The sequence below is a fragment of the Apteryx rowi genome, unplaced genomic scaffold (genome assembly GCF_003343035.1).
Source record: "Apteryx rowi isolate R43461 unplaced genomic scaffold, aptRow1 scaffold_2, whole genome shotgun sequence".
Classification (NCBI taxonomy): Eukaryota; Metazoa; Chordata; class Aves; order Apterygiformes; family Apterygidae; genus Apteryx; species Apteryx rowi.
The window spans coordinates 10,435,200-10,453,463 of record NW_020448307.1 but is presented as its reverse complement, the minus strand read 5'-3'; the positions used below and the strand labels follow the sequence as shown (position 1 = coordinate 10,453,463).

The 18,264-nt window shown below is 38.4% G+C and overlaps 1 protein-coding gene across 2 annotated transcripts in view; it reads right to left on the bottom strand.

Annotated features, from left to right (window-relative positions):
• EBF1 (early B cell factor 1) overlaps nt 1-18,264 on the bottom strand; it is a 263,104-nt gene that overhangs the window by 14,682 nt on the left and 230,158 nt on the right. For both annotated transcript variants that reach the window (XM_026063502.1, XM_026063503.1), the window contains exon 7: nt 16,855-16,943. In XM_026063502.1, the coding sequence (XP_025919287.1) occupies nt 16,855-16,943 (89 nt within the window). The remainder of the gene's footprint in view (nt 1-16,854; nt 16,944-18,264) is intronic.

The following is an 18,264-nucleotide window of genomic DNA, read 5'->3' as shown; positions in this document are numbered from 1 at the left end:
TGCTTGACAAGTGGCATTTGGTAATCCTAGCTAGTCAGTAGTTATATTTTTTTCAACATTTTCAGAAGCTGTGAATTTGAGTTTCATACTTTCTTAAGCAACATTTTCACACAATAGAAGCTTTTCTTGTTTATGACATTTTCAGATCATACAAAGTAGATGTTATACAAAAACTCCTGTGCCAGGTAGTGGTATCTTCTATTCCAGAGCTGACGGTAGTTCTTATAGACACAAACTAGCTTTAAAAATACACAGTAAAATGCTACTACAGACATGCTAAAGATATTAACTTGTTGTTTCCTGAATGCATTTTAAACCTTTTGCAGCTCTGCTAAAATTACCGCAGAAGCCACAGTTACGACTTCAAATACAAAGGAGCTCCCAAAGTCCTCTATAAGTTAGAGCAACGGACCTTGCAAGGTGCTCAGATTGCGGTGACCAGAAAATTGTTCTCACCTCCATGTCATTACGCTCACAGTGAAGCAGCCCCCGAGCATGTTTGTGTTCGGGATCTAATATATTGCCTTTCAATCAGAGCTGAGAGCCACTGAACACATAGACAGAACATGACGAGCAGGTCAGGAAAGCAATAAAGATTTTACAGAGCTGTCCAAGGTGCTAAATTTACTCAATAATGGGTTTGGCACCATAGTGTTAACCTCTCATTTACTACCAGTTTGAGGGACTAAATTGAAGTAGCTGACTTCATTTACCTTGAAATGTATATTTTATGACATTATGTAAGTAGATTGAAAGGGCACTGCAGTTTTAACAATTTAAAGGCTAGAGCATGTTTAAGATGAAGCTTGAATATTTATTGTATATTGCACTTAAACTATATAGTATATTAAAATGCATTGATTAAATTTGTAAAAGGCATTATAAAAAAAAGACAGCTAATATAAAAGATTTATGTCTTTTAAAATCCAATTGATACTGCATGTTACCACTGCAATGGTGATAGATAAACAGATAGATAGGTGGACAGAGAAGCAGACAGACATATGAAAACGTGAGTGAAGYGGGCATTCTACAAAAAGAAATCTCTGCAAAAGCTCAGTGTCTGTTATTCCAGATACTCTTTTGTTCACAGAAATTCTTCTTTGCCTTCACCTCAGAAGCCTAGATTTTCATAGCAGTAAGTGGGCATCGTGTAAGGACCTTGCAACTGAATATGCAAGTGAAAATATTTCCTGAGAGAGACAGAGTTTGACTAAAGCTAATATCTAATTTACGGGGGCTTTTGTCAAGAAAGATCCACTCTTCTATTAATGCTAAAAGTCTGACGGCTTTTGATTTAGAATAAAGGATTATGCAGCACTTAGTTTGAGCCAAAGTAAGGGTCCTCTTGTCTTGCCTTTTCTTTCAAATAAGCATCATTTCCTTTCTAGAAAAACAATAATTTATCAAATACTGAAAAGAGCCAAAATTACGTTAGAGATTAAATGAGATGCAGTAGAACTCTGCCCTCCATGTAGCTACAGACCACAATCCAGAATCTATTTTTAGTCAAAACTGAAGTTGATTTTCTACTGAGATTTTTTTTTTAATTTGTGAAACAAAAATGTAATTAAATACTTTCAACAAATTTTCTTCTTGAAAATACTAAGGGATATTTACATATGTAAAAAGAGGAGGCTGGGTAGCTTAGTACRCTGTGACTTTGCATATTCTGAAATTACTGTAAGAAGGATTATATAAATCTTACCAGAATGACTGTGCTTTTGAAGCACAAAGACTATAATTCAGACTAAATCCACTTCTGACTGAATGTATCTTGAACCAACTTTATAGCAACTTTGCATGTTTTGTTTGTGACATACATAACCCTTTAGTAGGAATTCAATAAGATCACAAAACTTACATTAAACTAATTTATAATCCTATATTAAAACACAACCTCTTCTGTTATGCACTGTTGCACTGGTATTCAGGATGAATAAGATTTTGCATATATAGTTCACTGAGGCTGAATTTTATCATGATGAACACATTTTTGTACTCATTTTAAAATAGATGAGTTATCTCTTCTGTTGAAAGCTGCTTACTTTTTATTCAGTGATTAGTAAAAAGAATCCAGTCTGCGTCCCAACAGGGCTTTGAGTCTAGTCAATGAAAGGGTACTAGAGTTACACTTAGTTATTCAGTAGGCTTCAGTAACTAAATTAGACAATGTTCAAGGTACTCGTTAAATCTAAATGAATTTTGTCAAGAAGAGGCTGACCACAATATATAACGCTCATCAGCCACATATTGTATTATTGAGCCCACCAAAGGATTTATGCACTCATGGGGGGTGTGGGGGGGAAGCTGTACTAGCATACTGTGAGGCATTTATCTTATGTGTTGTCTAGATATCATATCACCTTCTAATGCTCTTTAGCATTGTAATACAAGAGAGAGCTCATTCATCTTCTGAGAGGGTACTTAGGGATGATGATGTCATTCATACTTCCTTGACTTTTATGTCTGACCTCCTGGCTCTGCCTTCTAACTTCCTAATCTCATGGCTACTTGCAAGAAAAAAAACTCTTCTGTAGAGTCAAAATGCTGAACACCAGACTCCACTTCCCTTCTTCACTTAGGAAAGGTCACATTCTGAAACTTCATGTCAAAATTGCAATATTTTGTGCTCAAACTTTTTCTTGTTTTTCAATGGGTAAAACTTTACATGTACTAATTAAGGCTGTGTTAGAACTAAGTTTTAAACTTAGAATTTGAATATGCATTGCATTTTATAAGATAAATATAGAACTGTGAATGTTTGCTTCAATTGTGATGGCAAAAATAGCACTTTGGTAGAGAGCTAGTTAGAAGAATGTCACAGGTCAAAAATGCCAGTTACCTAGCTTGGTATACAAGAGTTTCAGCCAGTCCAGCACCTCCCACATCTCCAAATCTATGTTGTGAACACTGCATTATTGTATCATTTTCAACAATTATATTTTTATAAAAGACTCATAAAAGCCATTCAAAATGTAAAAATCCTCCATTTACTCTGAAACTGAGGGAACTATGCCAGCCTAATGGGAAGTATAAAATAACAGGGCCATTTCACTAAAAAGATATTTGTGCTCACACAAAGATGAAAACTTCTCTAGCAAACAAACAAGTGAATTGTTTCCATATATTATAATTGAATCATACAGAAGAAGTAAACACCATATAGACACCACAAAGATGGGAAGGCAAATGAGAGAGAAAGACAACACACTTCACTTGCGGGGGGGGGAAGCTTCTGCTTACTGCTGCCTGTAGGATGGAACTGCACTGAGTTCCTGCTAGTGAATTTCAACAGCARTTTCCAGAAAATAAGTCTACAGCGGGAGCTAGAACCTTAGATTTCCAAGCCATTGTAGTCTCATCAGCCTCCACCCAAACTGAAAATCACAGCCTAACTCTACAGCACTAAAAACAGTCATGCATGACCTTACCACCTGCTCCACAAKGAGCCAACCTTATAAATAAAATATAGAAAGCCTATATGAGGCAGCAAAAAGAACAAACACTGGAGTGCAAATGCAAGCAGGCATCTAGCCATAAATGCTGAGAATAGATGATTGAAACACCTCTTAAACACAAAGGTGATAAATGCATAGCTATAGAGAAAACATACCCTATTCAAACACTCTCCATTGCAAATACTGCCGACAAGAAAAGAAATAAAATAATGATAGTCCTTAAGTCTGTCCTTGCATTTTTCCCATCTTACCCATATTATCTTCCTGTTAATTTGGTGTACTTAGATACAAAAAAAGGTATCGGCCTCCTTTTTTAATCCACACCACTCACGCTTCTGGTTTTCATTTCCATAAATGATGGACACATAACAATGGCAATAGAATTGGTAGCTGGCGCARATGTGTACTTCATCTAGATACACAGTAACATGGAATAAACTGGCATTAATACAGTTGCACTAGAATAACCCTTTGAATAAACTGACATTTGAGAGCCTGGGTGCTCCCACCATATTATCATCAACTGAAGCATCTGGCAAGTAATTTGAATGGTTCTGTTGCTAAGAGCTCTGGAGTTCTCTGCTAATGTTAGGTCTCTAAGTCAAAAGGAGAAGACTGGATATGTGAAAGCAGATATGCAGAACTAAAATCATTCTACCAGTGCTTATATCACCTCTTTTGGAGACTTTAGCCAACAGTGATTATGTGACTCATCTACTTCCCACATACAGCTGCAGAACTTTGATTCTCCTAAATATATTTACTATGCATCTTGCCCCAGAACCTCAGGTTTACCAGGAAGGGTGAGTTACAGCTACCTGCAGGAACTCTGAAGAGTTGTTGAATTTTAACTCATGAGGCCAATCTTTCATCCATACCCACATTGCAGGGCTGGTACCTATTACTATATCATACTCTCACACCTATCCACACCCTACATCAACTGGTATCTGGTAGATGTCAGTCATGTTTGGCACTGACCAACACTCTCTTTAAGAAATTGAGGGTAGGGTAACTCTCTGGCCAATTCTACAGCGCTTCCCTCAGGTTATCTGGCAAGCTAACACTATGAAGATCTAAGAGTAAATCCTCTCAGTTTAAAACCTACCAAGATCATAAAATGAATACATTTTCAAGTGCTACAGCCTTCTGTATAGCATATCTCAGTAATGTAAACACAAGTTCTTCAGTACATGCTTTTCCTCAGGTATACAATCCTGTATTTCATACTATGATCAATTTGCCAGATCTAGTGAATCAATATAACATAAAATAAATCCAACAAACTAAATCATGAATGGATAAGTCCATATAAATGCAATTCAATGGCTAAAAAAACYCTCCTAGGCTTTCCTTTACAGAAATCCTCCATCCCACCAGTTTACAGTGATAGATAGCATTCCCATCCATATAGGCTACAACAAGATTATTCCTCATTTACCCCTGGATATATGAATAAACAACAGATAACATCATATTCTTTTCTTCTGTCTGACCTCAAAGGGTGGCCACAATGAATGACCTARAAGTACATTTCACACACTAAATTGTCCTTATAGGCCACTTCCACCTGCAGTCCCCAGGCAAAACATATTAACATACAGTGCAAAGYTATCTCAGATAGCACCTTGGGCACTTCTTTTTGAAAATTTACCCCAAACTATTTGTGCCAGCACCCACAGTACTTTGAAGCAGATGTTCATTATTGAGTTTAACGAGCTTTTAAGTTTGTCTTTTTGTTTTGCATATATAAAATTTCCCAATAGCTCTTCCTGTGCTCTCAGTAGTATCAACATTCCTATTCTTGAAAACAGCTGCAGATGAGAGTTAGAAAAAGAGAGTTATTACCCACAGTCTTCTCCTGACCATTCTATACTCATATATTTTTGGAAAGTTGTTAAAGTCCCCTTATAGAAGAAGAAGAAGAATGTTTTGAATTATTTGAAGGGTAAACTTAAAACTTAAGTAAACTTAGGTGGACTTAGGTAAACTTAAAAAGAATTTGGTAAAAAGAACAGAGACACTAAATTCTGAGTCCTTTGTTCAAAAATACCGCACTGGCTGTTCTGGAAGTTTTATTCTGCAGATCATATCTTGTGGCCATGAGAAAAATTGCCTGRAATACTGGGATCTAAAGATTAAAAATGGCTTGTGATTTTGTGTGTGGTACAATGTAGACATCCAATTAATATATTTGTTGGAATGAAAGACATTTTACCTGGCAAATAGACAGTCTGGTATCTCTTTTCCATCATTTGTATGCACAAAGAATTTCCAAACACAAGCCAAGTTGTATCCCTAATGTTCACCCATTAGGTCAAATCTTGAATGTATTGGGTGGCATAATTCACTTGACTGCATTTAAATCTATAAAGATATATAATTATGCTTGGTACTGCAAGGCAAGACTGTCATTTGAATTAAATCAGCAGAGCTATCTAGCAATTAAAGTGTAAATTATATATTTGTGTTTTGTCCGTTTCATTTTCATAGTTGTTTTATATTAATGCATTTACCCAAATAAATATCTTTTATAAGTAGAGCAAACTAGCTATTTTCTGTAAAACATGTTATGTTCACGTATATGCAATTTATTGAAGAATCCCTCCCCCTATATTTTGTTCTAATGAAGACAAAAAAAAAAGCAACAAAAATGAGAGCATATCATTAAGATCTGTGAAACTGTCACTCTCTGTCAAATAATGAACATTTTCTGGATTGTACGCTTCAGGAAGTGTTAGTAGCTAGAAATTGAGAGTTCAGGTTACTTTTAATAACAGGAGGAAAACTGAAAAATAAGACACATTGAAATTCTGACCTACAATGATATTCCACTATGTTCTGTGGAGAGTGAGTGCATAAAAATGTTGAAATAGAGACTGGAATAACGTTGGTAGGTTTTAGTATTATAGTTAAAACACTGCTCAGTCATAACCCCTACAAATGACTACTTTCACTTACATTTTATCATCGGTATAATTAAAAGAAGTCTCTTGAAAGGGGCATTCTCATTACAACAAAGGACCACTTCAGACCCAATTGAAATGAAAAGACAGAGCATAGATTAGGTGTAGATACCAAGTGGTAATTTCTAGGGAAGCATAAAATGCCAAATGTGTAACAATTATATTTTATAACTATGTGTTCAAAGGACTTATAGTATTTTATCGCCCAAAGAGGCATTAGCTCGGAAAGACTACTTCAGTGAAGTGCCTCCCAGCATATTTTTAAAAAAATTTTCAACTTTCTCACCAGAAACAAAAAATACTTTGCTCCTGATATTATTATTTTTAATAAAAATTCAGCTGAAATTATTCAAAGCAAGTATAAATGTTGAAAAAACATGTATTTAAGAAATCAAATTTGTCCAACATTTCACAGAGATAACAATATCTTTCTCTGTACAGCTCCATGATATAAAAGCAGGTACCCCATTTTATGAGGCTCCTTTTTCAGTAATGAGTGAAAAGATTATCATTGTCACTATACCAACATATTTTATGCAAGTCTTTCAAAACTCTCCACTGATTTTTCAAAATGCATCAAAATTTCAGCAGCTTTTTTGACCATCAAAAACAGTTAGCTTTCAAGCTATTTCAAAATGGCAAACCTGAATGAAAATTCAGTTTATCAAAATATTACTAAGATATTTTTCCTATTTGTAAAAACAAAATAAATACACTTTTTATCTGTCAAAAGCTCACATTTAGAAAAATGTAAGCTAATCTATTCTATGAAATGTTAGGACTTCAAGAGTCAAGATGCTACACYCAGATGAAATTATCAATACAGAATTATTAATAAGAAGTTGTTTAGCTCATCTGAAAAAAACAAAATTGAGAGAAAAATTCCATAATTTCTTTATCTTAGATCTCCTATAAATGAACAAAAAAATGTTACATATATGTGGCATTCCTTTATAAAATGCTTCTGTGTTTTGTTCCCATCTTCCTCTCAGCAAGCATATCATTTATCATCTATAGTCACAAATATATTCCAAAAGATTGTTTAGAACAAATCTAAAATGCATATCTGTGTTTATACAAGTACCATGAAATTGTAGGCTATTGTACTTAGAGGACATTTCAGTCCAGTTGAGTTATATCAACATAAGTTACATGATTGACTTTTACAACAGAAAGAAAAGGTTGTACTCAAACAACTGTTATTGCCTCAATGGAAAAAAAAAATCAATGAAAGTAAAATGAACAAGAGATTTTGTCTGAGTTGCAGTTAATACTACTGAAGAGCTATGGATATTAAAAGGTCAACAAATAAATTAGTCCAAGTGTTATGAAATGAATGATTTGCCTTATAATTGTATTGAGTGCAAATTGTTCACTGCCTATTAGACCAGGTAATTTTTAACCATGGTGCCTCAATTACTGTTCCATAAGCAATAATATAGTTGTAAGAGCCACTGGTTCGATCGTGTGACCTATGAGACGCGCCGGGACAGCTGACTTTGCTATGATGGATCACTGAGCCTGATCTCCACATGGTGCCAAACCTTCCCTTCCTGTGAGGAGATCTCATAAAAGAAACATTACTGCTTGATTCATTTTACCAAAATGTTTGAGTTTTCAAGTGTCAGCAGTTAAGTATAGATTGTGAAGCTCTGTATTTCTTAGAAGAATTACGACAACAGCATCCTATTGCTTCCAGCACTCTCTGCTAAATGGCATCATGATGGTTAGAAGGATGCTTTCTCCGCTGCTCAATCGGAGTGCGTCGTGAGAAATAGACAGCAATCATATTTTACATCACCATGTAAACCACTGCATAACACCYAAAACTAGGTTAGGAATGGAAACTGTAGGTGAGATTATAGGCATTGCTTCACACCTCTGCAATGCCCTGCATTCAGAGATCTCATAGCGCCAYTTTAATGGGACCAAATTAAGCTTCACAACATATTTTCTAGGAAAATATTCTCTCTCCCTCATCTTCATCAAAGCCAGCCTTAAACTGTAGCTGTTTGGCTGAAGCCAAAACAGTCTATGGTTATAACCAAGGCAAGTTTTGTAGGGAGAAGTGGTATCTTTTATTAGATCGACTGATATAGCTGGAAAAAAAGGTACTTTCACTCACAGGAAACAAAGCTTGGGTACCCAAAAGCTCATCTGTTTTTCCAAACTATATTGGTTAGTCTAATAAAAGATATTACCGTTCTGTACAGATCCTGATAGCCTTAATCAGGAAAACTAAATTAATCTTATATTGCTTTCATGGTATGGAGTAACATGCATCGCACCTCGTGATGAGGAAATGCAGCAGATGCATTTCCCCATTGCTCCTAAGGGCACGGTGTTTCCCCGTGAGCCAGGACTCCCACTATGGCAATAAGGGTCTCGCTGCACTGCCCACCGGGGCTGAGCCTTAAGGATACCAATAGGCCTGTGCAGCATCTCTGCTTATCCACTCCTTGCCCATATATGTAATGAGTTGAAGATGTAAATGCAAATCCTGAATTACCAAATAATCTGTGCAGAAGGAACTAAAACAATAAAAGCCTAATTAGAATACATTGTGCCATATACAACCAATTCCTGTTTATATTGTCACTCTGCTATACTTATGATAAATCACTACATTCAAGTAGTCTTTTGGGAGGGTGATTTTCCATTTCATCTCTCCATTGAGCAAAAAAGTGACATGTGATCGGAGTCTGAATTTCAATTTTACCAGCGTACAGTTGAACTGAATATTATTTGGCACAATGCGGTGTACAACTGAGCCACTAAATGGCTGATTTACTAAATTATTATTAGATGAGCCCTTGCTGTTCCAAGTGAAAGTGCAGTCACTGTCTCTCTTCATGGTGTGTTCAAATTGTTCTGTGTTTAAATATTCAGCATGAGGCTAATGTGAACTGATGAACTGAGACTACAAACATTCACTTTCGATACAGACAGAGAGACAGAGATGCAACATATCATGTGGCCTGCGGAGGTGAAAATGATTTATATTTAAGGATGTTGCTGCCTACTTCCATCACTATAAGGCATTCTTAATTAGCTTCATGTTTGAGTAAGGAGTTTGGAAATGCAGCTAAAAACCAACTGYGAAACCCAAGTAGCTTCATGTTTATGGAGGCTTCAGAAGCCCAGTGAAGTGATACTCGAGGCTGGATCTCTCTCTTAGTAAAACGCATTAGCTGCCACCACAGTTTCATACTTTACTATCCTTAGTATTTGAGTTGCAGCATAGGAACATCACCTGCAAATCTGACCTCAGCGTCAGAAATCCTAGAAAATGTAAAGGATTAACCCCCAAGTGCCCATCCTGCTCTGTTGTGTAATTCTATGACTTTTCAGGCTAGGGGAATAGAGAGAAGGGGAAAAAGGAAAAGAAAAGAAAAAAAGGTTTAAAAAAAAAAGAAACAATTTCTTTACTGCCACCTGCTGGAGTTGACAATAACCCTTTGTCATACTGAAAGAACAAGCATCTTCACTTAGAGGACAGTTACGGCAAGCATTTAAAACACTGTGATCCAAGACACTTACAGTAGATTAGAATTTTTTATTGGTGCTGTGTTGCCATAACAACATAAAGACAGCAGATGACTTAAGCTAAGCTTGCAAAGCAAAAGGCTGCTCATCTGGCAGTTAAAATGAATACAGTTCACTTCACAAGTTCCCCATATGGAYCCTTAGTGTATGGTAATGAGGATACCATATGGTGGGAGAAAATGCACAGAGAACAATTGTGCTCCACTGGCTGAGTGAAGTGAGCAGGAAGTTATGAGGAAACACAGGAGAGAGATTTGTGTGCGTGCTCTCTAACTCAAGGGTTTCTTTCAGAGGGGGGTTCTCTCTCTTCTTAATCTTCTTCTTAATATATACATGCATAGAAACGACAGAGGAACATATTGTGCATTTTGCAACATCATTCATCATAAACTGTCAGCTGTGTTTGTAAATCAGCGTGGTAAGATCTTATAAATTTGTAATTCTTAAAAGGTAAAAGTGCTAAGTTTTTAGACAAAGTGCAGGAAAATTTAAGCACTTCTGACAAGTAGAAACATTAGTGGTAATCATTTTAAAAATGCTTGCATCTTTCTGCCTGCATGTTTAGCTGTAAATAATGCCGCAATGAATAAAAGCTTTAAAAAGGGGAGGGGAGGATGAAATGGAATAAATATTTTTTTATTTTATTTCCAAAAGGATAAAAGGTAATAGTTGATCAGAACCATATGCGTGCAAGATTCTGACATAAATGTACATATGCTATACAGTACGCTGTACTAACCAGATCCTAAACCTGGTAAGACAGCTTGCTAAAGGCTGCAAAGTCAATTTTGTACTACACATGCTTCATAAAAGATGAATATAAATGCATTAGTTAGACACGGTGAGCTAAATTAGAAGGTCAGGCAGGGCTGGAAGGGCTGAAATATCACACAACCAATGACTGTAATTACTCTTTTTTTAAGTCTATTAAGTGGTGTTGTTCTATCAAGGCTCAGGGGTATAGGACATGAAGTACAAGATAAAGTAATGTGTATTTATTACTCCCATGGGATCAATTTACTAGATATTTTCAGCTCCACAGAGCAAAATACACAAATGCAGCCTTTGTTACTTTCTTCAAACTGTGGTTTATTTCTTCAAAAGCTCGGTTCCTTGAAGGGACCGTGTTTACCTGTTTGGTGTCTTCATGCCACCATCAGTTCATTGTTGTTTTTAAAAATTATAATAATAAAGGATACGGGAACACAGAGATCACTCTTACAGGATGCTCAAACAAGTGGTTCGGGCTGCTCAGATGGAATGTGCCATCTAGAAAACCCAACCCCAGGCAAGATTTTCACCCCAAGGCAAAGCCGAAATCAGGAACAGCGAAAGGCGCAGAGCTCCTTGTCATCATGTTAGCCCTGATCTATTAAAAGTTTTGTCATAGATTCTAAATTACACCATCTGCTCTAATCATTTGCTGAGTAAACACTGACCCACTTATAAAGAAAACTCACTGAAATGCGTACGTACACTGCTGACCTTCAGAAAAGCAAAGGCTCCTTGCCAGCCGTTTGTATACGACTCTGCCCTTCAGCTGGCAATGCGGCTCCTGTTCTCAGCTCTCTGTTATTTCAGACTCTTTGCATGCTCCCAGACCTACCCTCCGTCCCTCTCGCATACACCACCCTGCAAGGGTGACATTTTCAGAGTAGCCTCAGGAATTTTGGTTGTCTATTTCTCAGTAGCTTTGACACTTTCTCCCTAAATATTTTCTATAGGGCTTACTGAAAACCAAAAAAATCCCCAAAAACAAAAAAACCAAAAAAACAAGTCACTCAGCCAAACTAAATGCCCCAATTGTTAGGAAATGAAAACCCCACTGTTAAGGTTTTAACACCAACCTTAACTCTGCTCTCATGTTCCCACAAATTTTACACTGCTGTGTAGAAGCTGCCAAGCATATCTCATGCCCTCCTTGCTGTACAGATGAACTCCATCAGCTCCTCCTCACATCCGCCCTCCCCCTTCCCGCCTGCATTTAGTACAAAGAGTTTTCTAACAAGTCCCTTGCTCCACTGGGTGGGAAAAACAAAGATGTGTTTCCTTAGCTCAAGTTGACTAACTTAGGTTAAAATAGCATGAAAACAAAGTATCTTGGGTTAGCAGATGGAGATCCGTTCCGGAATTTCCATAGGGTCTGGCTGAAGCTGCAAACCTGAGTTGCCTTGTCTCTATTGCTATTTTAACCCCAGCTAGCAAGCCTGGGCCAACCCACCCACGTTTAGAGACAACCTTTATTTGCAGTATAAACATTTCCCATGTCACGATGGATAAAGGGCAAATCTGTAGGATTTCATATGGGAAAAGACAACTGCTTTTGCCAGCCACTGGCTCCTAATACCCACCTGTCTTCTATTAGTGTCCTAATGAGGAGTTAGGATATATCTTGGGGTCTAATGACTGACCTGGGAGAAGGAGCTGAAGGGAAGGTAGAGCCTGGCTTACATGTGTTGTCSCCTCAGCAGGGAGGCTCCTGTGTGCTAGGGAGAGAGGCTTCACTTCCATCTACATGGGGAGAAACCAGAAGGAAAAACCCCTTTCATGAGGGATTGAGGGGTCTCCTAGAGAGAGCATTTAAGCAACAGACTGGGAGGAAGAGGACCTCAGATCACAGAGGGGGTTGATGCAATGACTTGCTTCTCAAGCACAGAGTGAACAATCATGCTCTTAATTTAAATACAAGTGATGAGTTGTAAGAGTGGTGAAAATGGCAAATAAATTCTAGGAAATTGCATATAAAGAGGAATTGTTGTTATTAAATCATTTAGGGTGGATGTGTTTCAAGTCTAGCTCACAGTTGAAGCTGTTTTACAGCTATAGCTGTGGAGTTTTAACAAAACTGCAGAATTGCAACATATCTGCCAGGGATTTATTTTAAGGATTGTAGGATGGTTATATAAATGAACCTCTATAAATTCAACATGTTGTGATCCRAACTTTTCAGTGATTTCCATTGCAGTTATGTATGCAAGAACCAACAGCACGTGTGTATGTGTGTGCACATATGCAAACACATGAGACAGAGGGAAATTGTACAGGCACATGCATGCTCAATTCYCAACTCCACAGACAGGCTTTCTGTAGCCTGCACTTTCAGGACATTGATACAATTTCTTAACATTAGCATCATGGTATTTCTTTTCACTTCTCCCCAGAGATYTCTTGTTTCCTATGATCTGCCTCCTTTCTGTAGTAGAAAGAAAAGACTATACTGCACAACACACTCCTGGTACTTGACCTCACTCCAAGCACTGGGTGCTAATCCCACCACCCCTGTACTGCCTGTCACTCCCCTTGATGCATGCATGTGTGTGTATGTGTGTGTGTGTGAACATGCGCATCTGCTAGTGACAACTCTAAACTGGCTGCTTTCCCTGGTCCCCCCTGTACATGAACAGAATGGAAATCTAGTCCATAGCYGGCTCTGTAGCCCAGCTGCCAACATCAGCTCTCACTCCTTTTTCCCCAGAAACGATAGCTAGTATTTCTACTTTAAACACATCTCTACTTTTCACCTGTCAGTCTAGCTTTCCAAAGACCATAGCTCCCAGGTGCTCCCACTCTTCTCAGTATAGGAAGAAATTCCCCACTGGAATTCTGCCACTGATGCACCAGGAGAGACAGAAAAATTTTCAAAATTCATCTTTTATCTTTGCATACTTCTAACAGATGCCYGGAACATTTCAAAAACCCAGCCCAAGCAAGGGTGTTGAGCACTTCTGAAAATGCTGGTTCTAAACCAATGGGAATCAAACTTACTCTCAAATAGTCTCCATGGTTTTTGAAATGCCTATTGACACAGATATGGCTGTTAACTTCCAGCTCCAGAGCTCTGGAGGGTAAAGCATGTGCTCACAGTCACCTGATGGCCTCAGCAATTCTCCTTGACTTCAGGGATAAGTAATGTTTCAATGGCATAATGGCCACAAACCCTAGCAGCAATTTTAGAAATGTATTTTAGACATGTATTTTGTTTTGCTTATTTAATGAATAAGTACAACTTTTTAATGAACAGAAAGTGATGATGCACTGGCAGGACAATGGGGACAACAGAGAAAAACATACTGAAAGCTCGGAGCACTGCTCTCCGTGCCACTGTCTCTCGTACATTTGCCCTCTCTGCCCGTGGTTCCACTGTGGAAGCCATATGGCTTCCAACTCTCATTTAAGTAGCCACTGAGAATTGTCTATAGTGGAATACTGCCAAAGCCCTTTCTGGTTTAATGACATGGGGAAGAGCGCTGTGCAGTGCTCACCAGCACAGAGACTCGCTGCGTCCTTGATAATGATTCTGGAGCCAGCAAGTGATGCTGGGAATTGAACCATCAGTGCCTCAAATGCAGAAGTCGACATGTGCCAACCCCTGCTGCACTCAGCCTCTGTGCATGGCATATTAATTAGTCTTGAACTTGAGGTCCAACCTTCAAGCTTGCCCATAAGGAACCATCCCCTGCCCCCAAAATAGGTCCTCTTCATCCTCTTTCTCTCTAGCCTTACACAGAGATGCTTCTTTCTCCCCTTAATTTGAACAGTCCTTTAAATAGTAATTTTTTTCTTTTTGTCCAGCAGATTTACACTGGTCAAGATCATACCCCTGCATGCGTAAAAACAATTTGCCTTTATTTAAAGACCTGAAAATGCATCTTGAAAATGTACTCAAAACAAATGCACTAAGGGTAAACAAGGGGACAGATCGCTCTCTACCAACCCTCTTTCTCATAACCTATCCATAAAAACCTGCTACATGTTGGATTCAGGATACGGCATTAAATGGAGCTTTGTTCTGCCTGTTTTTATGTTCTGTGACACTGGATAGCAGGAGTATGTGGTTATCAGTGCGGGAGCAGTCTCAGTCTAAACAGAAGAAGGGCAGGAAGAAGCTGCTCAGCCACATAGCTACATCCCCATACCAGCATGAATGACCACTGCTGGGGAGCCCCTCAGTGACATGGGTGTCAGAAAGGGAGCCTGATACCTATGCAAATCTGTGATGCATTACATTCCCACTGCATAACCTGACCTGGAACTGCTCAGTGATATTTTACTTGCAGCTCCTCATTTAGAAACAGAAGACGTGGCCATCCACTCGTCAGCTGGAGCGTCGCATTCAGGGAAACCTTGCAGCTCTTCTTTTGGCCTTGCAAATGCCTGGTGCATAAAGAACGCTGCTGTATTATTCTCTAAGAAACAACTTCTCTCTGTGTACATCCCTGGCTGCAGTGGCACAATGCAGATGAAAAAGCCCCTACAGAAGGACATTCTCTTTCTTTGGAAAGGGTTGCACCTCTAGAGAGGAATCCGATAACCTATGAAAGCTGTGTTACAAACTCCTACTGCAAATCTGTCCAAAAGTCAGAGAAAGGGACAGCTTGTAGAGGATGAACAGAGCCAAAGTAAAATGTAACCCTCCAGGACAGCATGTTTCTCTGGAGGTAAGAGAGAAGGACAACACATCATCAACCCTGAAACCACAGCCTAAAGCCTTCCTAAGCAAAGATAACAGATATAACAAGCCTGTTAAAAATCACATACTGAATTTCATTTCTGTCAAGAAATAAAACAAAATAAGTTATGATGTTCATGAACTCTTCTCACCTTTGAAACATTTCAGAAACATTAACTAATCAATGTCCAGAATAATCCCCAGTGAATGCCCACTTACAGCTCTGAAAACTATGGAAGAAAGGTCATGAGATTTACCCCACTCATAAAGGTTATACTGGATGTGCACTGTTTTAGGGACCTGGCCTGAGGTGTCAGCTAAAGCCCAGTTTGCTTCATGTGTCAGTTCTGCAAATTCACATGGCCCAGTGCTCAGGCTACTAACACTTGCACTAAATAAATGCACCCTGCGCTCAGGACCCTTGCAAATACCATGTACCTTTGCACAAGTTGATGATGGTGTTCTTCAGTTGCACGCTCCTGGCCTACTTGTCTGCCCAATTCAATCACTAACAGCCATGATAATAGAGCACGAACAACACATGGTAGCAGCTGGTCACATATAGTGACTCCAGACCATGCACGCTATCGCTCAGTGTTCCTGGATCTGCTGCAAAGAGCAACACTCTTTCAAATTCATCTCCCCTTTCTCCAGCATGTCTCAAAACTCACTGCAAATTCTTGCCAGAGCCAAAGCCTGTGGAATTACAGTGCGGCAAAACAGTAAGAACAGACATGAGTGCAGACCCAGGCAGGGTGTTCACAATACCAGACAGAAGTACCCAGAAACCTCATGCACTACTCTGGTTCTTCGTAGCTTTTACCTGACAGAAATCAACAAAAATTTTCCCATTAATTTTGATGGGAATGAACACCAAATCACTTTATTATACATTGCTCTAATTATTTCAGAGATCCTGAAATAAAGCAGCATATTATTATTATTTTAAACCAACACATAGTGCTGCAGTAGTAGACACAAATTCACCRAAGACCTAGATGACTTGCTTTTATCAATGGTGAAGTTCTCAAATTATAATGGCAAGTACTACTGCRATACCAAAACAGAGAAACATCATTCTTCTACAAATAGGCTACTCAGGTTCCAAAATGCTGGCCAAAAATGTGTTCTTTGTGAAGTATTTCTGAATACTGAGAATGGTTTGCTTTTAAGAGAGGTAAAAGCAGTTGCGTCAGCTGTGACTCAGGAAGTCACTGAAGTCTCATAAAGTATACAATGAAAGTTGCTCTGCTGGGCTTCCTTGGTCAATGCCTGGGTTTCAGCTGATCGGAGTTGGGTACCAAACCCAGACTGTTACATTCACAAAGAGACTCGCATAGTCAGGTTAAAATTCAAAAGGATTTACTTTCAGACAAAAACATGCAGTAGCCAGCTTTGCCATATTTAATAAAACAATAAACTTTGTGCTGACCTTTGGCAAGCGTTCAGGGTCACCAGGGTGCCGGGGGATAACCTTCTGTAACCTTTGGAAACCATAGTCAATGGTGGGTTCGTTCAGAGCTGAAACAACAAACAACATCATGATGTGACAAACGCATAGCAAGCAGGCTCAGTTGCACTGTAACAATTGGCAAAGCGCTGCGAGACCGGGGAAGGATCACAGCAAAATCTCCTTTAACTGAAGCTGACTGTGAAGCCGTGGTTCCAACACTGTTTGAGGTTAGTTCCGAGGCTTTGGTTCAAACAGCAACACAAACCTTCCCACTTGAGTGCCTATGACAGTGTTGCTGAAAAATYTGGTGACTTTGTATACATCTTCCAAATAGGAAGCAATTATTATCTCTGAGAGCTGTGATGAAATTCATTTGATAAATGCTTTGCACCCTGTGTTTCATGTTGTTTTTTTTCCTGTTTTCATGTTACGAGGAAGGTCCTTTGTGATTGGAAGACAAAAGAACTAACCATTAGGGAGTCTCTCTTGTTCCAGATTCTATTATACATTTAATATGCTCCATGTGCAATGATCACATATAATTTTGTTGTGAACTACACACATTTGTCTTGGCAGAGGCTTTATTCTTTATTCATCGAATGAAGTAAATGACATAGTTCCCATTGACTTCAGCAGCCCAGCTCAGGCCTCAAACAGCACTAAGCAAACTAATCCACAAGACTTAATAAATTTAAAAATAATTCATCTATGTTTTTAGTTTGTCTTTCTCCAGTCCTTGTCAAGGAAAATGGAGTAGAGAAATGAGGGAAGCAATCTTCTTGAAAATGCTGGTCTGCCTGCACTTAATTGAAGCTCCGATTGTGCCCTGCCTTTAAGCACATGCTTATCTGTAAGCACATACTTAAACCCACTTGCTTTCAGCAAAGCAAATTTGAGCATATTGTGTTTTTTATATGATTGCCTATAATTACAGGGGACTGCATTAAATGACCTTCTAGTTATATTTCCAGTCACATGATCACTTTAAAACTCACACATTAGCGAGACTTCAAAGTGTGCTTAAAACTTCCTAAGTGCCTTGGTGAACTGGAACAAGAGTCAGGAGTTCTCAAGCATCTTTAAACAACAGTGCATCTTGACTCTCCCATGCCAACAGAGACAATGAAATTTTTCACAACAATTTGAAATTTTTTTTTGAGTCAAGCTAAAATACTTTTTTTCAACATGAAACTTTCTATTTTTAGCCTTTTTGGTGCGAAGAAAATCTATTTTTTTCATTTTTGTGTCATTTCAAAGCTTGCTTTAAATATATTTTATCTCAGCTTATTAACCAAAAATTGATTTCTTGCACAAGGTCTGCCTGTTAAATTTTGAAAACATCTTGCACCTTACGTTATGATGGTTTTATTATGAACTTTATTATGGGGA